We start from the raw sequence: 27,434 nt of genomic DNA on the forward strand, positions 1-27,434 counted from the left end.
TAACTTATTGGATACGTTGAAGACCTTATGCCTATTTATTGATAATTTAGTATGGAAAACAGTAAATAACAAATAGGGTGGCTGTACAGTTACTGAGACCAATTCTATAATTAAAATGGTATAAGCAAATCAAAGAGAACACTCTATTCTCTTGCTGTTTCACCTAAGGCAAAACACTTTTAAAGGAAAAGACATTTTATAGATATTCCAGTTAGTTACTATGGAAAGGTGACTTTTTCTACCAAATTGACATTATTAACCAGAAATATACAGAGCAGAATAGATTAGGAGGTCATATTAGATGAGAAACTATACTTTTTTGAATGGAGAGTATAGTAATTTCTAAGTGACTCCTTTTATTTTTTTAAAAGATTTTCTCCATTTATTTGACATAACATAAGCAGGGGGAGCAGCAGGCAGAGGGAGAGGGAAAAGCAGGCTCCCTGGCAAAGCAGGGAGCCCGATGTAGGGCTGTATCCTAGGACCTGTGCCGAAGGCAGATGCTTAACCGACTCAGCCACCCAGGCTTCCCAGAATGACTCCTTTCTTATAGTTGTACTTAAATTCTAGGCACAATACTTTGCTTTCTTAGTAATTACTGTATTTTCTAAAATACAACAATAAAGCACTACAGTACAAACAGTGCTTTACAAAAACATGAAATACTTAGGGATAAATCTAACAAAATATGTGTACAATTTATATGCTGAAACTACAAAACCTTGAAGAGAGAAATCTAGAAAACAGGAAAATGGAGAGATATCTGTGTTCGTGGATTTCAAGACTCAATATTTAGGTGTCTGGTATCTCTAAATTGATTTCTAAATTCAACACAATCTCAATAAGAATTTCAGGAGACTTTTTATAGATACTGACATGTAGATTCTAAAATTTATATGGAAAAATTAAGGAAGTAGACTACCCAGAATAACTTTGAAAAAGAATAACAAAGTTTGATTCTAAGACCTGATTCTAAGACTTATTTTCTAAAGCTACAGTAATCAAGACGGTGTGGTGTTAACAAAAGAAGAAATGAATAGATCAATAGAAGAAAATGTCCAGAATTAAGCTCACACACATCTGGGCACTTGATTTTTTTTTTTTTTTTTTGACAAAGGTGCCAGGGCAATTCAATGGAGAAAGGTCAGTTTTTTCAACAATTGGTGCTGCAGCAGTTAGCTAAGCACATGCAAGAAAATGAACCATATGTGTAAAAATTAACACGAAATCAGTCATAGACTTAGATGTAAAACCTGAAACTTTAGAGGAAAATCTTTGTGACTTTGGGTTAGGCGATGTTTTTTTTTTGTTTTTTTTTTTTAAGATTTTATTCATTTATTTGACAGAGTGAGTGAGAGAGCAAACCCAGCAGGCAGAGCACCAGAGTTGTAGGGAGAAGCAGGCTTCCCACCGAGCAGGGAGCCCAAGCAGGGTTCCATCCCAGGACTCTGGGATCATGACCTGAGCTGAAGGCAGACACTTAACTGACTGACCCGCCAAGGTGCCCCAAGGCAATGATTTCTTAGGATACAAAAAGCAGAAACTAGAAAAACAACAAAAAATAATTTTGGCTTCAGCAAAATTTAAAACATTTGTTCTTTGAAAAGTTTTGTTTTTGTTGTTTTTTTTTTTTAAAGATTTAAATTTGAGAGAACATGTGCATGAGAGACAACACAAGCAGAGTGGAAGGGCAGAGGGAGAGGAGAAGCAGGCTCCCTGCTGAGCAGAGATCCCAGTGACAGGGGGCTCGATTCCAGGACCTTGGGATCATGACTTAAGCCGAAGGCAGATGCTTAACCGAGCCACCCAGGTGACCCTGAAAACCATTGTTAAGGAAATGAAAAGACAAGCTGCAGACTGGGAAAAAAATATTTGCAAGGCACATATCTGGTAAAGGACCAATATCCAGAGTATACAAATAACTCCCTCAACTCAATAATAAGAAAATAAACAGCCAATAAAAGGGCAAAATATTTGAATGGACCCTTCACCAAAGACATAGATGGCATATAAGCCTATGAAAAAATATTCGTCATTAGTCATTAGGGAAGTGCAAATCAAATCCACTATTAGCTGTGTCTGTTAGAATGGCTTAAATAAACCAGACGGAAACCTTATGTCAAGTGCTGACAAATACACAAAGCAATTGAAACTCTCATATTCCTGGTGGAAATGCAAAATGGTACAGCCACTATGGAAAGGAGTTTCTTTAAAAATTAAACATATGAGGGGCGCCTGGGTGGCTCAGTGGGTTAAAGCCTCTGCCTTCAGCTCCGGTCATGATCTCAGGGTCCTGGGATTGAGCCCCACATCGGGCTCTCTGCTCAGCGGGGAGCCTGCTTCCTCTTCTCTCTCTGTCTGCCTCTCTGCCTACTTGTGATCTCTTGTCTGTCAAATAAATAAATAAAATCTTTAAAAGAATAAATAAAATTAAACATACGAGCAACAATCACACTGCTAGGTATTTACCCAAAAGAAATGAAGTCCGATGTCCATACAAAAACCTATACATGAATGTTTATAGTCACTTCATTTGTAACTGCTAAAAACTGGGAATGGTGCCAGCATCCATCAACTGGTGAGTGGATAAGCTGTGGTAAGTCTGTACAATGGAATACAACTATGCAATAAAAAGAAACAGTCTTTAAATCCATTCTGCAGCATGAATGAATCTCATACTCATGCTAGGAGTTCTAAAAAGCTAAACTGCAAAGGCTTCATATGTTTGGTTTCAATTCATGTGATATTCTGGAAAACAGGAAACAGTAGTTGGCCAGGAGCTGGTGGTGGGCAAGTGGGTTGGCCACAAGGGGCCTTGAAGGGACTTTCCGAGATGTCATAAATGTTCTATATCTTGGTCATGGTGATGGTTACAGGAGTGAAAGCATTTGTCCAAAACTGTAGAACAGTGTGCCTAAAAGGATGGAATTTGCTATGTATAAATTGTATTTATATTAAACTAATTCTTTCAAACATAGATAATTCTACTTATGTGAATAAGGGCTAGGGAGGAGCTGTTAGTTGTTACTCAGTTTGGTTGACATTGATAGGGACCTTCCTCCGCTGCTTTTTCTCATTGTTCCTTCTGATTATCTACTGACCCTCGTACTCCACCCTTGAAGCTCGTTCATTTGGGACAATTTGAGTATCAGTAAGGCTAATAACAGTAATGCACTGAAACATATCAAATATATTTAAAACTCTGAGTACATAATGATACTTTGGAATAAAGGTGAAAAACTTATTGGTCCTTTTTAGAGGCTACTGGGATATCAGCTTATTATTTTGAAAATTGGTGAAGTTAAGAAATCCAACATTTGCCCTGATTTTCTCGTATGACCTCTATTTTATGGTACCTAAATCATTGATGAGGGAAAGTTTCTCTTTATGGACCAGATAATAAGTTAGAAGGAATGATAGGATTGAAAGATCATGATTTTGCAACTCTGTTAACTAATGTAGCTATTGATTATCAGTGGTTGCTACTATCACACACACAAAAAAGCAAAAAGATTGCATCTGCTTACCGGTAGAAGTACACACCTCTGATGGAAGTACACACCGCTACCTTTGGAGTATTTTTGCCAAACACACCAAGCTGAATCAGATAGAGATTTTTAGGAAATGCAGGGAATGGGGACACATGTTAATACCATGGGAATGCAATCAGTAAAATCCAGACCCTCAACAACATAGTAAGACAATCCGTTTCCTTTTTTTTTTAATTAAATTTTTTTTTTTCAGTTTCCAAGCTTCATTGTTTATGCACCACACCCAGTGCTCCATGCAATATGTGCCCTCCACAATACCCACCAGCAAGAATTACCCAACCCCGCACCCTCATCCCCTCCAAACCCTTAGTTTGTTTGATCTCAGAGTCCATAGTGCTAGAGAATTATACGGAAGGGCCTATAGGCTGGTTAGGGTAAACAGGGACGTTTCAGCGAAGATCTGAAGGATGAGAATAGCCATCCAAACAAAGAGACGGTCCGTAAGTGACTGAGGGGTGGACGGGCTGGGCAGGGAAAGTGTTTGATCTGGGTTGACTTGTTCTTTCTGCTGCAAGAGCAAATATTGTCTGGCCACTTGTTGATTTAATATTTCTTTGGCTGGCTCTTGTAACTTAATGCATGTCTGACCTGGGATCTAATTAGAGTATGAACCCTATAACTGCTTTTAAGCTCAGCATAGTTTTTTCACATGCCTAGTATGATTATCAATGGTACCAGGTTTTCTTACCTATAGACTTTTTAACTGATGATCAGAATGTAGGTAGGAATGGTCTTGTGTCTATGAACAAAAGTATCAGCCATTAAAATTACATCCTTGTAATCCTGGGAAGTCAGAAGAATAGGTCTTGGGTTCCAGATTATATTTTGCTGAGATAGCTCAAATCCTATCCCTTAGTTACCTTTTAGGTTATTAGAGTCAAATAATATTTTTTCAAGTGCTTAAATTTCTTGGAATGAATGAAAGATGCTGTTAATATTAAGTATCATATTTTCCAGTGATAAGAGTCAGACACAGAGTAGAGATTCAATAAGTTTTGAAGTAAACAAATGATTAGTGCCTTGTATAAACTTCTCTTTGCCAAAGCCTTCCCTTATATTTGTATCAGTAATTCTTTTATATTCATTTGTTGTGCTGTCTGGGACTATTTTGAAGGAATAGGTCTTTTTCCTGACCTGTTAGTTCTCTGGACAGGAGTGTGTGTGTGTGTGTGTGTGTGTGTGTGTGTGTGTGTGTGTGTGGTGGGGCAAGGGTTGCTTGTTTTCCACACATGATCATCTCCTCCCTTTGTCTTTTTAGACATATTACAGATGCCACCCTTGCCATTGTGAAAGGAGAGACTGTTCCGCTTGATGTCTTGCAGATCAAGGTAGAGTCTTTTTTTCAGACTTTGATAAAATTACCAAAGTAATGCACACATACATGTTAAAGAAAATATGATGTAGCAGTTCAAATGGGGTTACAATGAAAATAATATCCTTTCCTATCTCAAGCATTACTCTCAGAGAAGAAGAATTTTACCTGTTTATTCTAGTTGTTATCACTAGAGAATATGCTTATGATGCTACTTTTTAAGATTTTGCTAAACACCCCCCCCAAACCTAAAGGTTACCATCATAACCATGTTCAGGTGTACAGTTGATGATTAGTGTTTAGTCTATTAAATTGCTTTTTGATTTATCAGTTTTAGATTCTAACTCTTGACCTCTTTGTTATAATTAAGAATTCCTGTAGATCTCCTCTCAGAAGAGTGTCACTATTTTTAGTTCCTCCAATGATTACCTTTGGACTGCATTTCACTGTCTTCTATGGTGGTTTGGAATGGTAAGAGCCAGCAATACAAAGCAGTGACTGGGACAGTGATGGTTTCACTTAACCTGTTTGTATGGTGGCCACCTCTTGCTCTCATGTCCCATCCATCCTTTGGAGGGGCTTGTCTTTGGAATTCAGGTTACTTGGCTGTCCTGCAGTCTCAGCTCCCTCTCTGGTGGGGTCAAGAAAAATTATGATTTTGTAGGTTATCTGGCTTTTTCTCATTTTTGGGTGGGGATAATGTTCTTTGTAGTGTCCTACATCCTGGATGGGAGCAGAACTTCCCATATTTCTATTGGGTTGTCTAACCCAATATTGATTTGTAGATGAACTCATGAATTGTTTAAAAAAAAATATTTGCTGGCTATGCCCACTGAAAGGGCTTAGAAGCAATGAGACCCCGTAGTAATGGGCATACCTGGCACTCAGATTTTGGTCTAAAAATATTGTTCCCTAGTAAAAGAAACCAGTACTCTGTGAAGAAATGGCTTTCAGAGACAAGGCGAGAACAGAGCCAAGAGCTACTCAAAAACTAATGGAAATAACCTGAAAATACATAGGAACTTGCTGGATGGTATCCACCTGGCCAACTGTGGGACAGTTTGAACATCCAAAAGAATAATAATGCTAATGGCTTATAATGCAGTAAATAAAAATGAAGAATCTGTGGGCCTACAGTTTAATATTAGAGAATTTCCAGCTTATAAATGCAGAAGAAATGATAGTTATTATTTCGCAATCACTAATGAAATGACTCATAGAGATAATTAGTGGATGCTAAAACCATTGGTTAGAAGGTTATTGGGGAACATATATCAACACAGTCTTAAAGCATCACAGGTTACTAAATGATTACATAGGGGAAGACGTACGGTAGAGAGACCCAGCATACAGCACGTAACCAAGTGATCAAACCTAGCATCACCAGTAATGGGACAGATGGACAATATCTGCCTCCTCATGTGATCTGTTGAGAAGAATACAACATCACCTATGGAGATTCTTGCCTAAAATGTCCACTTCTCTGAATCTAACTGAAACAATGATGAGAAAAAGTCTATCAAATCCAAATTGTAGGACATTCTAAAAACAGCTGTTGGTCTGGCCTCTTCAAAAATGTCAATGTCCTGAAATCCAAGAGAGGATAGAGTCTTTCAAGATTAGGGAAACTAAAGCAATATAGTTAAATCCAGTACAAAATCCTAGATTAGAAAAATGTAAAGACCACGAAAGATATTATTGGAACAATCAGATATTTAGTTCAGAATGTATCTTAGATATACGTGAATGCTAGATTTCTTGAGAATGATGATAGCATTATACATATATCTATCCTTGTTCTTGGGAGATACATGCTGAAATATTTAGGGATGAGGGCCATGAAGTCTTCCATTTATTTGCAAATGATTTAACAAAACTACAAAAAATGTACACACCCAGATAAAGCCAGTGGGGGAAAACGTTGGTGGCTGGTGAATGCAGTCGAGAGAGATAAACAGTGTTCATTATATGTTAAAGAGTTTCTTGGTTTGACATTTTTCCAAAAGAAAAATTTTGGAAGGAAGGCAACCCAGTAGCCATTCCAGATTCCTGATTGGAATCCTCTCTTTAAAAAGAATTTAATTCCTAGAAACAAAGATACCCTCACTATGTAATAGTTAAGTAGCTATTCCTCCTTCATCAACCACCTCCCCATCATCCCCCCACCCCGCCCTGACCACCACAAAAGGGCAGATGCCTGAGAAGGCTGAGCCTTAACGCCAAACAAATTTATGAATAGTGAGCCCTGTCATTTACTCACAGTCGGTCCTAAAATGTACCAGCTACACTCAGGTTGCCCTTCAGAGGCTCCAAACATTTTATATTCACTCAAGTTTCCCTGATATCTCTGAAAGAAGGTTCCACACTGTGTCACCATGCTGAACTTCAGTCCTGAAATACTGCTGTTACACAGCATTGGCCAGACGCATATTTGCAATTGGCAAACCTAAGCGCTTACAGCCTGTTTTCCTTTTGTTCTTCGTGTAGTGATGCCTGGACTCCCCACCTTGACGTGACTGGTCATGATAAAAGTGATTTAAATTACATTGGGTTCTTTAGCGTATAGTAAATCTAAGTCATTCTCACAAAATGGAAGGACTCTGTGAAAGAAATTCTAGTCTAGGAAGGCAGCACAGATTGGCATCTATGAAGATATTAAAATGTTATTTACCAGAGGAGGTGACTCAGGCTGTATCTCCTAACAACTAGGTGACTGACGGCTGCGTATAAGAGCGTGAGAAGTAATACACTCCAGGGTAGTTAGGATTTAATTGAAAATTGTGGCTTGTGCTTATATTTAAAAGTCTTATCTCCTCTTTTTCTTTTCTTCCAAAAGTACTGATTTTGTGAATTAATGAAACCAGTATCAAATTGGCCACAGGCTCTGTATGTTGATGACACAGCCCAGGAAGCAGAAAACTTCACGAGTCAGTCCCGCGGAAGCGTAGCACAGCAGCCTCCACTGTGGCTTCTGAGGCACCATGACGCTGACTCTGTCTTCTCGGTCTTCCTTCTTCCTGGAAATTGTTTTCAGAATTTGGGGGGAAGCATTATAGTTAAGGCCTGATATCAGATTCTTCTTCTTTTAAAAAACAAACTCAAAGCCAATTAAACATCAATAACTGGAGCGTCTCCGAAGATCCAGTCCTTGGACGTTACCGTGATGCTCTGTGTTTAGCTTCTTGCAGTGTGTGCTTATGTCTCGCTTGGACCTCCAGGTTAAGAAGACAAGATGTCTCTTAGTATTTTCATTTGACAGAGTGAAAAAAATGACTAGTCATGCTAGGCAGAAGTAGAATCTAGATTTTTCTGTCTTACGGTCCATTGCTTTTTGACGTGACTGTTTTGTCCAGGTGGTATCACTTGTGGCACCTGGTCCTGTGATTTCTGAAGGATATTTTCCCATATGGACACCTACAAAGCCTAGTATTTGACTTGAAAGTAATTACTGGAAAGACTTATGGAAGTCTTTCTAGTTCTTTCTTTTTGTTCCGTCAGTTGAATTCTTAGAACCTGTCAACCGAGAACCCAAAGAGGAGGATAGGGTTGCTGGTGGAAGTTAGAATTTCTCCCTTTCTTCTGTCATGCCTGGCTTTCTTCTTTTAAAACCCTGACTGAGCAAAACCTCAGTACTTCTGAATTTTTTCTATTTGTTTCTATCTCTTTAGAGTTCCTAAAATTCCTGGATTAGGAATTAAGAATTACCTACCTAGTTGACCAAAATGGTTTTCTTTTCACTGTCCCTTAAGCTTTTATTCCAACCAGAATTCTGAGTTAGTTTTTTGTTCTGTTTTGTGTTGTGTTGTTTTGTTTTAGCAAACCATTAGGCCATTTTCTCTTTCCAGGGGGTCAGTGACTTGGGACAACATATCTTCTTTGCTGTTAAAATCTGGCTGTGTGCCTGTCTTTTGTGTCTGCTTTTGTTTACTGACCTGTCCATCTGATACTCTTGTCACCCAGGCCTTCGTCGGGTTAACATCCGGTGGTATTTTGTCTGTCGGCTTCTGCTCTGTCTGCCTGCCCTTGTTCATCTTTTTTGTGCACCCCAACAGGGACCAGTCTCTCCATTATGGACCCCCAGGCCTCTCCTGAACCCTGGGGCTCTGTGCCCATCTGGCTGATAGCTGGGCTTCTCTAGATCTTTCTACACTCATTTCCTATTGTCCAGAGTCCCATCCCTAGCTAGGAATAGCACCTCAAATCAATGACACCTTGAGCTTACACGGCTCTGCAGCTAATCTTGACAGAATATTCCTACCCCCCGCCCCCCGAAGGAAGAGAAAATATTCTTAGTGCAGCAGTTGGGAAGGCTTGAGTACTAAACCAGGACGTGGTGTGACAGTGCATGCTTTAGCTCAGCCTTTCCCGAGGAATATTAGTTATGCAGAATGCCTCCCAGAGAAGGGGTGTAGTTAACAATTCAGGGAAACTGTGTATTTCTCCTTTTGGAAGTTTATAATGTACATTAACATATTAAAGATCCTAAGAAGAACTGCAGTAAACATGTTTCAAACCAAGGAGTTCTGGTATTTCTCAACTCCTTTCATCATGGAATCCTCTATCATCATTACTGTCGTTACTAGCTGTGACACTTCCTAGTCCCTCTGGAACACTTGGGGGAAATAGTCCCGTATTTCCTGTAGATACTGCAAACTCACACGGTGCTGCTTCTCTCCCTGACGCTGGACCACCCTTTCTTCTCTCTTTTCTGTCTCTCCATGCTTCTCAACCTGCCTCAATCCTGGCAGTTTATTCTTTAAAATTTAATGTAGTATTAAGTTTTTTAATAAAAATTGTTTATAAATTAAATGTTTATATTATTATTATAAACATTAAATGTTTATAAAGGTTGTATTTACTGGCCATCGGTCTCCTTTGCCCCCTCCCTACCCAGCCGCATACAGTCACACCTGCTCTGTGCTTTCATAAACCTCGACGCCTGTCTGCGTCATGTGAACCCGCTGCATTGTGCTGTCATTGTGTATGTCTGCATACCCCCCTCGCACCCGGAGCTCTTTGAGGGCAGATACTTTTTGTATCGCTAGTCCCTAATATGGGATATGTATTCATTAGTGATAATTCCATGAGAAAACTGGTGAGCTTTCTACCATCAGGATGGTTCCAGGCCCTGCTGTGTTCCACAACATCCCCTTGGCCCCAGGACACTAGCATATCCTTGCTGTGCTGGGCTGAGGTGCCTCACCAGCACCTCTGTGCACCACCGTCCCTCGCCCGAGTTCCCTCCTCCTTGCTTAAGCTGGTGCAGGGACAGAAAAGCACATGTGCTGCTTGAGCAGGTACACACCGAGGACGAGAGGCCAGTGTCTTTCCTTGTAAGCTGCCCCTATTAGTGCATGATTCTCCTGCAAATCCTTCACTTCGTTTCGGTGTCGTAAAGTGCGATGGAGGGGAAGACTTCACGTCCTTTCTCTAGACCAGCATTTGACAGTGTCAAGGCTCCTCCCGTTCCTAATCGTCCACCGATGCTGGTTGTACGATGGCTTAATGGAAATCGAACTGATTCTTTCCCCATTTAGCAAGTTCTGGGGAGTCGTGTGTCTCACATGTGACAGCTCTGTTTAGAATATGGGCAGAGTCTTGGGCTTTGGCTGTAATTCTGAGCTATGGGAAAAGGACCTTTTATGACTTATATATCTGTATCTATATACACATATACACACACATATATTTATACTCTAAGGAAGGTCCGTCATGAAGTACAAGCTCTTAAAGACAGTGGCTCGATTGTGCATGTTTTCTATTTCTTAACTCATAGATTTATTAGTAACTCACTGATCGTAACATGCGATATTTTACCATAAAGCACTGGACTAAATCCGAATCACTTTTTATTCTGACTTGTTATGACAGAGACCTGACTGTAGTTTTAGATATTCAGGTGAAACGTTCTAGAGTACCAGGATTTTCCTCTGACTTGAGAGCTCTTGGACCACTAAAGAGAATGCAGGCTTAAATTAGCTTTGCCTTGGACGTGTCTCTGAGAGAGGAGAAATTCCGGCCGACTCAGTGACTGACTGGTCCATGAGCCAGTGTAGTCAGCCACTTTGTAATTTAAGTCTGAAGTACGGTAACATGTTCCTGGCCAGCAGATTCACGAGGTCTACTACAGAAAAATTAATTTCATTTTACAGTGTGGTTTACTCAGGTCCTTTTACTAACTACTCGGTTAATTTCCGAGATTCTGAACATCTTTCCAGAATTTGGTTTGAGGAAAAGTAGGCCCTGAGCATTTGCTGGGGACCTACCTGTAGAGCATTCCAAGTAACTGTAATCCTTAACTGAAGATGAATGTACTTAACTTCCAGGGTGAAAAGGAACAGCCCGTGTTCGCAGTGACCGGCCTTCGATGGGGATCCTTCAGAGATGCTGGCGTCAAAGTTAGCAAGTAAAGCATTACTGTACTGATGCGGGATGATTTTTTAAAAACTCTTGTTCTGCTCCCGTCTTTGCGGTTTCAATATACAGTGGTCATCTAGGATGAAATTGGATGGGCCTGGACGTTGAATTACTTATGAATAAGAGAGACAGAGGTTTAGATCTGACACACAGAAAGGCTAGGGCAGCTGCCCATTTCCTCCACACTCGCTGGCAGTGAAGCGGCCAAGACCCCATCCGTGTCTCTGGCCATGGTGTCTGAGCACAGGGCAGGCTCACGCTGGCCTGGAGTTGCCTGGCATCCTGCAGCCTGTGGGGCCAGCCCTGCGGGCGGCCCAGCCTCATGGAGCTTTTCCAGCCCTGGGAGACTGGCTCTGAGAGGTATTCTTGTTGAAAGCCTAGTGGATCGAGAGACCACAGGCTGCAGACGGAAGGAAAGGCGGACGCTGGGCTGTGTTGTGAGCTGGAGGAAACGGGCCTCTCCGAGGCAGTGAGGAGAGGGCCGTGGCTGGCTTCCATGGGAGTGGACTTCTTTTCGGAGAGTTCACTGTGCCGAATGAAAATGTTGGCTTGGAAAGCGGCTGTGCGTGTCCTGTTCCAAGTGGAGGGTGGTGCAGGCGCAGGCTTCCCGAGGGGGCACTGACTCCGTGTCTGGTGGGTAGTGCTTTCTCTTTACCTTTTTTTTTTTTTTTTCCCTAACGTTGGCTTATGATTTTAGTATGGTTTAAATGAACTATGATCAGTCTCACAGCTTTTATCAAGAAGATGCCTCTTGCCCCTCATAAGCTTTCCTGCCACGCTTTCTTTATGGAAATTTCTCTTACTTGTCTTACTTTGTTATTCCTGCTAATGAGGTTCTCCAGGGTGGAATGCCAGAGAGGGAGGTGCTGTATTGTTTTACACGCTGTGCTGTTGAGCATTTTACATTGTTTTTATTTGTAAGTTGGCCGTGATTACCTTGATTCCACAAATTACCATATGGTGTTTTATTTTATTAAAGATTTTATTCATTTGAGAGAAATAAGAGCAAATGAGAGTGCACAAGTGGGGGGAGGAGGTAAGGGCAGAGGGAGCAGCAGACTGGGAGCCCACAGCAGGGCTTGATACCAGGACCCTGGGATCATGACCTGAGCCAAAGGCAGACGTGTAACCAACTGAGCCACCCAGGCAACCCAACAAATCACCTTATGTTTTATCTGTGATCTTGAATACCAGCAACTCGCCAAGAGTAATTGCTTTGTTTTCCCTGAAAATGTCTGGTGAGAACAAATTGCTTCATGAAATGTGTTAATCAACAACTGAGCCCTAGCATAGGTCGGCCCCCTTAGGAGGATCTCACACGCTTGCCCCTCTTTTGATTGATTTTTGAACAGTGAATTTTAAAATTTTGGTGGTGATTATCTAACACCTCGACCGGGACCTTCCATGGAGCCCCTCTGTGTGCCATTGGAGAAACAGTGGGCATGCGAGAAATGATTTCCTAGCTGGCCATTAGGTACAGGCATAGTGTCATTGGTAGAGATGAGTGGAACTGTGGATAGTTAGGAATAAACTGCCTTTCTCTCTGGCTAGCTGGGAAATGAAACAAATTATTATGTAAGCTTAGAAAAAATCAGATGATCAAGGCCCTCATTAGGATAGCATCACAGTGTGATCCTGAATAATTCTTAGGATGGCTCCACATTGCTCGTTGGATTCTATCTAACCCCCTTATTCTGGCATTCAAGGCCCAGCTTGATCCGTCATCAACCCTCATTCTACAGTTATGTATCTTTACTTTTAAGTCTTTGCTGTGGCTACTGTTCTCAGTGTTTCCTGTGCCTTTGCTACTCCTCTCGCCTAGAATGACTTCTTTCCCTCTTTCGTGGATCTAAATCTAAACCGGTTATCTCTCTAAATTCCATGCCCTTACTTTGCTCTTATGCAGGCTTGGTTGCCCGATGATTTTCAGTCCGTAGTGATTTCTTGTCCCTTGACTCTCCTCACCAATAAATCATGATATATATGTGAAATGTATATATATATGTATATATTTGTATATCATATGTTATATTCTATTTATTTATATATCAGTTGGCACTGATATATATATATATACACACACACACACACACAGCCATTTATTGTTTTCTGTTACTTTTTTGGGCTTTATTGCCTCAAATTATAAGCCTTCAAAGGCAGGAGTTTTATGCTTTTACTTCTTTTTCCTTCATATACATAGTAAATGCTAAATAAATGCATATTGAGTGGAATCAAATAGGGAGCCCTTAAGATGAGCTGGTAGGAGACAGAGATAAATTTTAAGAGAGGAATCTATTTTATGTCACTTTTCTAGTTCCCATTAGGCATCTTTCTCTCTACACTAGCTTTTATGTATTTAGCAGTATGCAGTAGACACTCTTCGTTCCCAGATTTAACATTTCCCGTTTAGAAGCTGCATAACATGAGTAATGTGAAGTTAGGCTGATTTACAGATTTTAAGTGGTATGCGCGTGTGTGTGCGTGTGCTCGTCTGTGTGTGAGAGAACATGGTAGACAGGATCCACTCACACTTAGCATGTGAGTCACACACCAGACCACCCGGCATCTGCGTCTCATTGTGGCTTCACCATCCTCCACTCACTGCCCTTTTGAATGTAGACTCTGCTGTATTCTGTGGTTGAGAGTATATATTAGTGATACCTGTGAATTCAGAGAGGGAGACGCTGATTATGTATTTCTTGTAAATTGCAAGGGTCTCTCCACTGTGTAACTCATTACGCGCTACTTGACACGACATTGAAATGTAGATGAAAAACTTAACTATCCTTCTTTTTTTCTGCTAAAGCACAATCCCCAGGCCTCCAGAGCTGGGAGTAGTGTATTCATAGTGCACCCCTCACACTGGAGGTAACTGTGCAGGGTGTCCACAGTGGAGGGGCACTTTTAACATACTATTCTTCTTGAATGATGTCTAGCCCTTTCCGAGTTCTCTTAATGTTCTAACCAGGTTTTTGTCTTGATCATTCTCAGATACTGGTATCTCGGGCCTCTAAAAACCAAAGCAGCTCACTTCTTCAGCACTCTTAAGGTAAATGAAATTTCCAGTGTAGAAAGTTGCCCTGTGTTATTTTGTTGTTACTCTGTGATGTGTCAGTTTGGATTTTTAAAAATTCCCTGTTACAGATACATATGACATGTTCCAAATGGGGGAGATTTACTCAGAAACGAATGCAGGAAGCGTTCCTGTTACATAAGCCATCACCCCTCATCTACCAGCTCATTCCTTCCCTTACCAAACCCATAGTTAATTTCTCTTTGATATTCCACTTCCTTTTGCTTATTCACTCACTCTTGCCAGACAAACCTGGAGTAGAATGCCTGTATCTCATCAATTATTTGTAAGGGTGTCTGCATTAGTATCTGGAAATGAATTGGAGATTTGCATCCGAATGTATGTAATTGAACAGGCTTGTGTATAATAGAGTAGGTTTCAAACTGTGCTAACAAAAATATGGGTAGTGGTTACTGTCTTGGACAGTACAAATAGGGAATATTTCTAGCATCAGAGACCATCCCATCGGGCGCTGCTACTATAGCCTGTCCACTGACAAATGTTGTCATAGAGAAAAGCTGAATGGTGTATATTAATGAAAATGCTAATAGCAAAGTCATCCTTATCTGTGGATGACATCCTGTGTTCAGCTTTTATGCAAATCAAAGCAGTATGTTCAAAAGTTGGCAAGTCAGTCTGAAAATTGGCAGATCAAGTTTGTTGTGAAAATATTGGTTCTGATGTTAATATTCAGAGCATCAAGTGTTTTTCTAATTGTAAAAGTGATGCATGTCCATTTCAGAACATTTGGAAAACATAGCTCCCTTTCCCTTCTAAATAAATTCTTGTTGCGTTAAAGAAATGTAAAAAACAAAACCCCTAAGTACTGGGGGTGGCCAGTTTACATGATTATGAGCATGAACTTGGAGGGCAATGCCTTTCTACACTGAAGGCAGACCGTTTTAGTAAAATGCATTGTTACTCTTGCTTAAGGGCATAATTTCAGTGGTGGAGTGGGGGTGCCGTTGGGGAGAGCAGAGTGGCTGTGTGTGTAAGCTGTCACATCAGGGAGATTGTAAACTCTTCCCAGCATTTCTTCAGCAAATGGTTATTAAATATCTAGTGTGGCCAGCCCTGCTATCTACTTGGAATACAAAGTCAGGTAAGGCAGGTTCCTGCCCTCAAGGAGGATCCGTGTTTGGGGAGTGTGAGGGACCAGTAAAGCAGGGGCGTGGCAAGTGCTGGGAGAGCCTATGGAAAGATAAGGTGGGAGCAGATTGGGGGGGGGCAATTGTATCTGCCTCAGGGGCAGCAGCCTTCCCAGGGCAGGGAACACTTCCTCTCAAGTTTGAATCTACGCAGGACTACATAAAGGGTATTCCAGGTGGAGGAGCCAGGACGTGGGAAGTGGCCGTGATGTCACGTGGCCAGGACAACAGAATGGCAGGAAGGGGGGTTCGAGGGGTGGGAAGGGAGGTGGTGGCAGGTTGGGCTGTGGCAGCTGACTTTGACCACGACAGTGTTGGGGAATTACTGAGTCTTTTTTTTAAAATTAATTATTTATTTATTTAAAAAAGATTTTATTTATTTATTTGACACAGAGAGAGAGATCACAAGTAGGCAGAGCAGCAGGCAGAGACAGAGGGGAAGCAGGCTCCCCGCTGAGCGGAGAGCCCGATGCGGGGCTCGATCCCAGGACCCTGAGATCATGACCTGAGCCAAAGGCAGAGGCTTTAACCCACTGAGCCACCCAGGCACCCCGGAGTTACTGAGTCTTAAGCAGGGGAAAGACATGAGTGGATCTGCATTTCAGAAAAGTTATTTGTCAGCAGCGTAGACAAGAGATTGCTTGTGGGTGTTTAAGGCAAGAGCACCAGATAGAAGATTGTTCAAGTAAGCCAGGGGAGAAGTGATGAGGTCCGGACTAGTTGGCAATCTAGAGTTTTTCATGAACACTGACAAGATTAGAATAGGATCACGTGTGTGAAGAAAGATGCAATTTTCAGTTTGGCACATGGCACGGACAGGCCAGGGATAACCCGGAGGAATGGAAGCATTTGAAGAGCCACAGAGCTGCCCGTGAAACCTGAGGGGAAGGGGCGGTCCCCGTGAGAGTCCCGAGAGAGACCCGCTAGGCAGCGGGAGCCAGAGCGTCACGAAGCGGCAGCACAGGGTCTAAATCAGGGCAGGAAGGTGCCCGCTGCACTCAGCAGCCTCTGAAGGTTTGCTCACCTCCCAAGTAGAGGGGCTGAGCCCCATGGACGGAAGTTCGGGAATAAAGGTAGGGTTAGCCGCATGGACAGCAGGGCTGGGGCGCTCCTCCAGGAGGCCTCACTTCGAAAGGAAGGAGATAGAAAAGGCAAAAGCTAGTGAGAAACATGGGGCCAGCCGAGTGTGGTTTTTATTGATTGGAGAGGGGCTGTGTCTTTCTACCCTGAAATAAAAGCCAAGAAGAAAGGAAAGAGTGAGAGACAAGGAGATGCAGAGCAAGACTGAGTCGGCAAAGCGCGGGCGCAGGGGCGAGGGCGTGGCGCCCGCAGTGCTGGGTCAGCCTTGGGCAGAGGAAGGGCGCCTTTTTCCTTGAGAAAGGAGAAAACTAGAACAGAGGTCCAGGTGCAAACAAATTTATAGAGCGCTAGGCAGTTCTCCCTGACGTCCTGATGGTCTCACTGAAGCATGGGGAGCAAGGTGATCTGTTGAAAGTGAGGTGGGTGGTAGCGGTGGGGGATTTTGAAGAGAGATGAAAATAGGGAGCTTTGGAAGGATTATCGAGTGGTACTGAAGACCTGGGACCAAGAATTTGTCATGGCACAGGTGTACTGAGCCGGAGTATTGGTTGCCCCTCTGATAACATGGGGCCACAATGTGCGATACAGATAGCTAGTGACAGGATTGATCCAGAATAGGGGCTTTTCAGGGCGCATGATGTAACACCAAAGACACAGGAGGACCAACAGTGATGGGAAAAAGAGTGACTTAAGGTAATCAGCTGTTAGTTAGGCACTGAAGGAGAATGGTGTGGTCAGGGACTAGAATTCTCAGTGGGATTGGAAATTTGGTGTGGGGTTGGATCTTCAGGGGCCAAAATATAACACCCCTCTCTTACTCTTCGGAGTTTGAACCAAGTTATGAAAAAAAATGCAGGAACCAGGCAGATGGAAATCAAAATACCAGCTTTCTAAATGTCAGCAGGACTAAAGGACATAGCTTAGATAATGCGGTCACAGATTTCCAGATACTCTGAATTGAATTCATCCCTTTAGGGCAGACACTCCTTTAGGGCAGACACTGCCATAGGAAGCCAACTGCATGAGGAAGCAGTGAATCCCCAGGACAGCCACTTCGGGGGACAGAGGGAAAGAGAGAGAGAGGAGCCAGAATTGTTACTCCTTTGTCATTCACCGCATGGAAACCTGAGAACAGGGGAGTGGGTCACCCTGAGAGACACACTGAACACAAAGAACACAAAGAACCAGTCAGAAGAACAGAAGAATATGGGACGTGGTTAGAGAGTAAGGCATCAAGCTTTTAGATTTCCAGGATGGAATAGTTCTGGGTAACAGGAAGGACCAGGATGTGGCCGTGGAAGTGGGTGGCCAGGGGGTTAGAGAGCGCATCAGGGGCTGAGTGACTAGGGAGTGTTTTAATTATTCCTGTGGACACTGATGAGACTGGATTGGGGTATCAAGAATTAGAAGACAGACAATCTAGAGTCTGAGAATGATGGTCTTTGAAGCCTTGGCTCGATCACGAGGCTAGCCTAAGCCATTCTGGGCTCTGAGTGGAATAGGATTCCGGAAGGGAAGAAGGTATTTGACGCATTTCATTTTTGTGTCACCATCTGTAAACCAAAGATAAATTTATTATGGGATGATTCTCTCTTCATTTGTACTGATTTTTTTTTTTTTTTGACAAGTATAAACAGTGGTTAGTCTGCTTGGACTTCTCTGCTGTGTGTGTGTGAGAGCAGTTGAAGGCAGCCGTCACCCAGTTCATGGTTTTCAAGACCAGCCCTCAGTAGGAAAAGAAATTGCGGAGTCCGTGCTCCAGAGTAGAGCTAATTCCATTCCATGAGATGATTAATTTGCTTGCAGGCAGGCATAGGTGGATGACTAACCTTTGCAGAGCTCCTCCCTGAGTTTGGACTTTGGTGCGCATGACAAGTTTTTCTCTCTTCACATTAAAAGGAGTGGCCTCAGACACATCAAGCATCCATCTCGTACACGGGACCTATAGAGAGACCTCCCAGTGCAGCAGAAGAGAACCCTCCTCGGCCCTCTTTGTACAGGAGAATATTACGCAGGCTCGCGTCCTACTGGGCGCAGCCGCAGGACGGTGAGCCGCGTGCTGGGTACAGAGCCCTGGTTGGTTTGGGCCCCCAGATCCATGTGAACCACTTGCCTCATGCAGGAGAGGCCTTTCAAGGGCCACTGTGCCACAGAGCACGACCCAAACCAGCACTGTCCGATGCATGGGAACAGCCTGCGTCACTGGTGACAGATCATGGCTCCCTCTTTCTGGCACTGACCTTTATGTCGTCGTGCTGGCTTTGGCAGGGATGTTTGGGTATAGAGACTTAACTGGGAGCCTGGCTCCTCCTCCTGTGTGTGAGAAGCTAGGTGATAAATCAAACTGAGGCAGAGAGTCCGCAGGCAGGCTTGGGTGGCCAGGCTGAGCGCCAGCAGCTCGCCGTTGGTGGGGGAGTGGGGAAATGTTAGCGGAAGAAACTGACCCGAATCTAATGCCCCCACACAGCCCTTTCCCAAGAGGTGAGCCCTGAGGTCTGGAAAGAAGTGCAGCTGTCCACCATCGAACTGTCCATCACGACGCGGAACAGTCACCTTGACCTGACGGTGAGCGGGCCTTTTTTTTACTAGCAAAGCCTTTGGTATCTGGGGAAAGTGACAAAGGCCACCTGCCCTTCCGCTAATTGGGTATTTTTATTTTAGCCTTTTTGGGGCGAGAAGAAAGGATCAGGGGAAAGAGCGTATGGTGTGGTTTTAAGGAATAATAGCAATGGGAAGAAACAGTGGAGTGAGGCGGGAGGTTTAAGCTTGGCGGGCTCTGAGCCAGTATTCTGGGCCCTGCTTCGTAGCCGCCAGGCTTTCTGAGGCTTGAGGGCAGAAGACCTTTAGAAACAAAAAGTTAGCCTGCTCCCTTTTGTCTCAGGAATAAAAAATTGTGGAACGTTTACTTGAGTGAATACCACTATTTTTGTGACTATATTAAATATATGGATTTAGGTCTCCAGGAGAAAAAAAAAATACACATACTCATACACATAGAGTGCCCTCTGCTGACACGCACGGTCCAGTATGGTGGCTCTTTGAGTCAGATAAAATCTAGCACTCACTTCCGGTGCCCATTAGCCATATGTGGCGAGCAGCTGCTGCACTGGAAAACAGTCGCCATCACAGATACAAAATGTTGCTGTTGGTGCAGAAAGTTCTGGATGGTGCGCCTCTTGACCAGATGCTAAAAAAATGTTGAAATACAGCAGAGGTTAACAAAACTAGTCTGCCCCCTATTTTTGTTTAGGTGGCACACAAACTAAGAATTGACGCTGCGTTTTTAAATGGCTGTGAGAAAATCAAGAGAGTATTTTGTGATGTGCAGAAAGCCTACGAAATCCAGGTTTCAATATCCATAAGAAAAGCTTTATTGGAACAGCCACTTTCATTCACCTGCACGCTGCTTGGGGCTGCTTTCGTGCCCTGATGGCAGAGTCGGTCGTTGCCTCTGACTCTGTGGCCGTCCAGAGTTTCCTGACCTGTGCTGTAGAAGAAACCTGAGTAGTTTGTATTCGCAAGAATGCTAATAGGAAAGCTACCCTGACCTGTGGACGCATTACGATGTTGGGTTTTATGCAGATCCACATAGTCGCGCACACTTGACCTGGTCCGTCTGGAAGCTGCAGGTGGACTTGAACGTGTTGATGAACGTGCGCATGCGCCTAGGAGTCTGACTCTGATGTTTAGTGGAGGAGCGAGTTGTTTTCTAATTAGGAAAGTAACACATGTCCTTTGTAAAACATGTGGATAACAGTTTCCTTCACCTCCCAGTTGGACTGAAGAATTAAATTAGGAAATTCATGAAGCATAGAGTGAAATTGAGGTGATTATCAGTATAAATGTGGGGAGGACCAGGCCTTTCTAAGCATGGCGTCTAAGGCAAAAATCATATTGATGCATTTGTCTACTTACAATTGAAGAAACTAGAAACAAAAACTTTAATGACAAATTGGGAAAAAGAATGTGCTAGAGCAGGAGTTAATAGCTTTCCTTACGGTAGGCGGGCCTTTATTCTTAGTAAAACCTTTGGTATCTGGGAAAAGATATACTGGCTCAGAGCCCGCCAAGCCCCCCAACAAACTCTTAAGAAGTAGGCAAAGGACTCCTTTAAGTAACAGGCACAGGCAAAAACAGAAATTCACAAAGAACATAAACTTGGAAAAATAGCTTCTATGTGCTGAATACGTCCTTTCTGCCAGGAACTGCCCTGAGAATTTTACATCGTGTCAACTCCTGTAATTCTTACAACTACATTACCATGAAGACATAACTTTTATATGCGTGTGATAGGTCAGGAAACAGGAAAAGTGTTCAAATCGAAGAAATGCAAATTTAAAAGAACAAAGAAATGTCCTAAATTAAGCATGCTGGGTTGTGCCATGTTGGTGTGCATGGGGAAATGGGCGCTCATGCAATCCTGCTCGATCTATAAATCACGACACCCTTTCTCGGTGTCTTGCTGGTCTCTCCAAAGCATCTAAAAAAGACTTACTAGGGCCAAGGGTGTGCTTCTATTTCTAGGAGTTTGTCCTACAGGAATAATCAGATGCATACACATACATGGTGTAGTCATTCCCTTATTTCTTACATAATGGAGTTCAGCAAAGACTGGTGAAAATGGAGGTATTAAGGTTGAAAAAAACAGATTCTATGCTAGAGGAATTTCAAAAAGAAAGATAAAATTTCTAATTATACATTGCTTTTATATCTTGTCTCTGATAATAGGTATTTCTAGTATTTTGTTCTTGCTGTTTAACATGGCTCTTTTCTCTGATGACGGAATACCAATGAACCGATGGAGTTGGGTCCAGGCTGTGATTGTGGCCCCAGATTAGCCACATGCAGAGTGCCGAGTGCTTTTAATCTTGGTGCCAATTATGAGAGCGTAAGATTCTGTGCTGCTTATCACGAGGAGCAGCACATTCGTTCTCTGTTTCCACACCTCTTTAAAAATAAAAGCAAATGCAATAAAATATTCAAAGACAATGAAGCTGCCATGTGATAGCTCCAAACTCGTTTATCATTTATAAAAGTACATTCAGAGTCAAAGAGGCTTTAAGGGGTGTGGAATGTGTGAAAATTAGGATCTCTTGTACAGCTCTGTTCACTGTATTTATAATAGCAAAATATGCGAAACAAATGAACCGGGGGACTGATGAAATCCATTCTGGTACATTTATTTAAGACGTTCTCTCTTTAGTGACACGGAAAGATACTCATCATGTATTGTTAAAACCCAGGCTGGTATGATATGGATTACATGATTCTCTTTTTCTTTAAAAAGAAACACTTGCACCTATAATTGAGTTTTGTGAACGATGGAGGTGAGGCTCTGATTTTATAATCTTCGCCCAGAGAAAGTCACTTGTCCAAGCACCGTTTACTGAAGTAAGCCCCTATTCTACAGTGAGAGCTGGTGTCCCTTGGGCGTGTTTGTAGGTTCTCTCTTCAGTTGCTCCGTTTGTCTAAACCTGTATTAGTACTGTGCTGCTTTTGATTATCTTCCTTTTACAGTGAGTCCCCTCTGTTTTTCTCCTTTAAGAGTCTCTTTGGCTATTCTTGGCTCTTTGGCCTCTATAAATCCCTTAGAAGGTTTATTTTATGAAGTTCCATATAAAAATCTCTTATTTGGGGCACCTGGGTGGCTCAGTGGGTTAAGCCTTTGCCTTCGGCTCAGGTCATGATCTCAGGGTCCTGGGATTGAGCCCCACATCGGGCTCTCTGCTCACCGGGGAACCTGCTTCCCCCGCCCCTGCCTACTTGTGATCTCTCTCTGTCAAATCAATAAAATCTTTAAAAAAATCTGTTATATTGATCACAGGATTACACTGAACTTGTAGATCAATTGGAGGAAAAATGACACTTCTCTAATATTGACTCTTCTGTTGTATGAACGTGACATAGCTCTTCGTTAGGCTGTTAATGCCTTTCAGGGAGGTTTTATGGATATGCTGGATATGTTCCTGGTTATCTTAATTTTTGATACGATTATAGATGGTATCCCTTAAAATTTTGTTTTTAAATATTTGATTTAGATGGACATGTAATTGATTTTTTTAATACTGATACTGGATCAACAACCTTATAACTAAATTCTTACTAATTTATGGATTCCTTTGGATTTTGTATAGATTCAGTCATATCAGCTGCAAATAGTGCAAGTTTTGTTTTTCCTTTCAAATACTAAGCCTTCTAATCTTTTCTCTCACCTTACTGCCTTGGCCAGGACCTCAGTCCAGTGTTCAGTAGGAATAGCGATAGCAACATTGTTGTCAGACTCCTGCTGGTTTCATTGTGGCGCCCCAGGTGGCTCAGTTGGTTAAGCATCTGCCTTTGCCTCAGGTCATGATCCCACATTGGGCTCCTTGCTCAGCGGGGAGCCGGCTTCTCCCTCTGCCTGCTGCTCCGCCTGCTTGTGCTCGCTTGCTCTCTCTCTCTGACAAATAAATAAAACCTTTTACACACACACACACACACACACACACACATATTGTGAGTGTGTGTGTGTGTGTATATTACATATATATATGTATGTATGTATGTATATATATATGTGGTTTCATTGCTATGTTCTTGAGTTTGGTGGGATTTTTTTTACAGATACCATTTATAAGAATAAGGAAGTTTCCTTCTGTTCCTAATCTACGAAGAGTTTGTATCATGAATGGGTATTTAATTTTATCCAGTTTCTTTCCAGCATCTTTTGAGATAGTCGTGTCATGTGAATTGGTCAGTACCGTACGTTGATTTCTGCACTTGGACTATTCGCTAGACTTCTATGTACAACTGTCTACTCACCTTCTCTTCTCAGGTGGCTAATACACCTTTCAGTCTCCGCGTGTCCCACCCTGAGCGGCTGGCCTTCCCTTCCACCTGCCGACAGACGTGCTCCATCCAGTCCGCCCCTCGGCTGGTGGCTGTAATTCCGTGCATGCGCTTGTTCAGGCCCGGCCTCTTGCAGCTGCCCCGTCCCCCCTCACGTCTAATCTTGGCTTCTAAATACTGCCAGCGCTTAACACAACGCCCCTGCTAACTGTTCCAAGCCACCGCTGTCTTTTACCTGGGTGAGTGCATGGATTCCTGACTCCACCCCCTCTCCCCCAACTCTCTAACTACAGCAGCAGATCATATTTTCTCTGCTTGGAATCTTCTACCGGCTCCTCATTTCACTCAGCCGCACAGCCTTGTAATGGTCTACAGACCCTTGGGCTCCGGCCTCCCCTCTGCTCTGACTTCGTCTCCCAACGTCGCCTTCTCTCGCTCTGCTCCGGCCACCCCGGCTTCCTTGCTGTTCTTTCCCGGGTCAGGTGTGCTTCCTCCGCACAGCCCTGCCCTGGCGGTTTCCTCTGTGTGGATCGCCCTTCCCCAGGCCAGTGGTTTGAGTCCTTGGGAACTCGTTAGAAATGGACGTTCTTGGGCCTCACCCCAGATCTACTGAACCATCAGCTCTGAGCATGGGGCCGGGGTCTGAGTTTTAACAGGCCCTCCAGGTGATACTTGCTCACGTTGGAGAACCATGGTCCTGGGTACCCCCCTTGCTCATTCTCTCACCTCCTCCATGTCTGCTCAGAGCTGTTTCTCGATGAGGCTCACCCAGACCCTGTCTTTAAAAATGTCACTCCTACCACCCACACCATCTGGTGTTTCTTGTGTTTTTTTTTTCCTGTCATTTTTCTAATAAATGCTCATATACTTCTAATATACTTATGTTCTAATATACTTTATAATTTACCAATTGTTTTTCTCTATAATTTCCTGTTTCTGTGCTTCTAAGATATCCTGTAACTCGTTACTTTATTATGGTTAGATTTTATATTTTGGTTTATTCCCTCCACTCCCCAGTAGAAGACAGATTCTTCGTAAGCAGAAATACTTGGTTTTTCAGTTCATTGGAGTAACCCAAGCACCTAGAAGAATTTATGGTAGTCGACACTAAGTTGTTGCATAAAAGGTGAGCTGAGAGCCAAGTCATCGCCTCTGTGTTCTGTAATTCCCGGACGAGGGAGAAAGCTGTGCTTCGGTGGTGCTCTTTAATCTTAGGCAGAGGCTGTCTGCTCCCAGCAGCTCATGGATTATCCTGGGGCAACAGATTGTGAACCTGTCCAAGAAGAAACAATACCTGTGTTTGAAGCACGCAGAGAAGCGTGGGTTCTGATTTAAAGAGAGAGCCTGGTTCGAACTGCTAGCCACTGACTGGAAGAGAACTGGGGGGAGTGGCCCAAGAACCAGGTCTGGTTTTATAGCCACTGCCTTGGAGCTCAGTTCTTCCAGACCTTTTGCTGGATGGTAATGAGAAGTCTTTAAACTATCACCATGGCAGAAAGGGACTACTGCCCTTCACCTCTGGTTGCACATCAAAACTGCACACAGCGCGTTTGAAAACACACACTTAGGGGGCACCTGGGTGACTCCTTGAAGCATCTGACTCTTGGTTTCGGCTCAGGTCTTGATTTCTTGGGTCATGGGATCTAGCCTCATGTCAGGCTCTGCGCTCAGTGGGGAGTCGGCTTGACGATTCTTCCCCTCTGCCCCTCCCCTCTCTTGCACACACACAGTTTTTTCAAATGAATAAATCTTTAAAAAAACAAAAAACCCCGCACATACTCGGGCTCTGCATAGCAAGAAGCTGATCCCGTGGGTGTGGTGTGATGCTGACGCACAGTGAAGGTGGAGGCCGGCTGGGGTAGATGGGCTGGAACTTGACCCACGGGGAGGGGACCCCAGAGACCACAACAGCTGTGATGGTTAGTGTCAGAACTTCCCAAACCTCCTACTCTGAGTTCTGACAAACCTGAGTTTTTGTTTAGCTTATCTGGGTAGTGATGAGTTTTATGGTATGTAAATTGTACTTCAGTAAGGGTCTTAATGTTAAAAAAAAAAAAATACATATACATTTTCAGGATTAAGTTACTAAAAGTGAAGGTCTCTATATAATAAATAGCTTTGAGATATGAACCTCTGAGGCTGAAGGAGGACAACAGGCTGCATGAGCCAAAATGGGGAGGATTAATGTCAGTCTTCTTGACCTTGCAGAGCAAAGAAGACTTCATGAACATCTGCATTGAACCCGACACGGTCAGCAAAGGAGACTTCATAACCATAGGGTAAGTGGGCTGCGGTTTGTAGGAAACATGGGCTGAGTAGTTTGTATTCTAGCACCTACTATGCAGATCCCCATGAAGTCGCAGACCCAGTGGAGGACTTGTGTGGTTTGGGGACTGTGTAGCCTCTTTCCTTCAAGTGTTTGGGTTGACATGTAGGATGTACCTCTCCTACTTCGGCCTTTCCTGTTTGTTTTGGGAAAATCAGAGTGTAGGGGCAGGCTGCCTTTCCAGGGAGATGAAGGATTCCTGAGAGCATGGCCCAGTGTCCAAAACCTTGGCTCAGGGTCAGAGTTGCTGGCTACAAATCTCAATCCCGCCACATCATGGCCTCACGACTGGGACAGATCGGTAAATCCTCTGGGTCCTTTCCTCTGTGGAACGGAATACTGTGATCACCTCTAACTACCTCAGGCTTGTTTCGCAGTCTCAGATGAGAGGACGTGTGGGAAAGTCTTTCTCGCAGGGAAGCACCTCACCCAACCTTGTCCTTCCAGGGCAGTAATGGAAAACCCGCAGAGGTATGGAGCACTTTGCACAATCTCCAGGCTTTCCCCCTTTTCCACTAAAAAATAACGTCCCAGTCCTGTCTGATTTGTGAAGCCCGACCTCTGCCGGAGGTTTATTGGTTAAGAACGCTCTGACCCCCACCCGGCTGCTTGAGCGCAGCCTCTGAGCCCACAGGTTGCCATGGCACCTTGGGAATCTGCTCAGCGATGGTGCGTCCTGCTTTGTCTCCGAGCTCCCTCTTGTGCCCACGAAAGGAGCAGACATCGCTGCTGCCCTAGCCCGGTCTCCATGGCTACTCCATTATCCGCACCAGCACCCGAGGCAGAACGTCTTTGCTTTGTCGTGTTCTTGCCTTTGGTACAAATTCTTCAGATGCTGAAGAGCTGATTCTGCAGCCTTTGATTCCCTCGCTGTATCTGTAGTAGAAGGAAGAAAGGGAAACCTTTCCCTTCTCCTAGAGAGTGTCTAGAAGCCACACACTGTCTTAATTGAGAGTCTGGCCCACAGGGCCAGCTGTACTCAAATCTCCTCCATAAAACTGACATCCCAAAATAGAAAACCGATTCTATTGCTTAATGCAGGTGAAGTCAGATGTTCTGCACCACCGCTGTCCTCACCTTCGGCAGCAGGAACACGGCTTCCTTTGGTCTCTACAGGAAGTGAGATTGAATACTGTCTGCTTCCTCTGGGTATGGGACTAGAACATTGTGAGGTTACTCTAGAAAACTCTGAAGCTTCATATACTAAAGAATTAATGTTATCATTTAATGATAAAAAGAATGGACTGATTTACTTGGATTACCTTTTACTCATCCTGTTGACCACGACTGGCTCCCAAGGATGTACGTGCATGAGGAGAGAGAGAGAGGGAGTGTGAGTGTGTGTGTGTATGTAGTCTGATAAGTTTACTATAAGGCAGAGATAGTAGTATGCTAAGCAGACTGTTAATGACTATAGAGAATCATATATATGAAATGTCTACTTTAAAAAATGTTTTCTCCTTCAAGTAATGATAGACTCACAAGTACCAGCTAACACAAGTTTAGTATTTTCCCTAAAAAAATTTCATTTCAGTCTAATTTCTAAATTCAGGATTTTTGAGGACCCAAGAATTAGGTACAGAATCACTCAGTCTTAACTTCACACGCAGTTCTCTACAGCAGGTTAACCTCCTCACTCTGGAATACCTGTCACACTGCTAAGCAGAATCATTGTGGGAAAGTTATTCACAACATTCCA

General features: G+C 43.2%; 2 protein-coding genes across 5 annotated transcripts in view; one reads left to right on the top strand and one right to left on the bottom strand.

Annotated features, from left to right (window-relative positions):
- AGK (acylglycerol kinase) overlaps positions 1-27,434 on the top strand; it is a 71,605-nt gene that overhangs the window by 42,019 nt on the left and 2,152 nt on the right. For 2 of the 4 annotated variants that reach the window (XM_080819060.1, XM_080819061.1), the window contains exons 9-14: positions 4,810-4,879; positions 11,190-11,269; positions 14,272-14,329; positions 18,481-18,628; positions 19,049-19,146; positions 25,618-25,688. In XM_080819060.1, coding sequence (XP_080675186.1) covers positions 4,810-4,879; positions 11,190-11,269; positions 14,272-14,329; positions 18,481-18,628; positions 19,049-19,146; positions 25,618-25,688 — 525 coding nt within the window. Of the gene's footprint in view, positions 1-4,809; positions 4,880-11,189; positions 11,270-14,271; positions 14,330-18,480; positions 18,629-19,048; positions 19,147-25,617; positions 26,885-27,434 lie in introns of all 4 variants that reach the window. The other 2 variants (XR_013967676.1, XR_013967677.1) reach the window with 2 other exon arrangements.
- Positions 24,261-27,434, bottom strand: part of DENND11 (DENN domain containing 11) — a gene marked incomplete at its 5' end in the record, with an annotated part of 52,306 nt that continues 49,132 nt past the window's right edge. Inside the window, one exon of the mRNA XM_080819059.1 lies at positions 24,261-24,682. Within this exon, the coding sequence (XP_080675185.1) occupies positions 24,553-24,682 (130 nt within the window). The 3' untranslated portion in view covers positions 24,261-24,552. The remainder of the gene's footprint in view (positions 24,683-27,434) is intronic.

This window comes from Martes martes (genome assembly GCF_963455335.1).
Source record: "Martes martes genome assembly, chromosome: 11".
NCBI classification, from domain to species: domain Eukaryota; kingdom Metazoa; phylum Chordata; class Mammalia; order Carnivora; family Mustelidae; genus Martes; species Martes martes.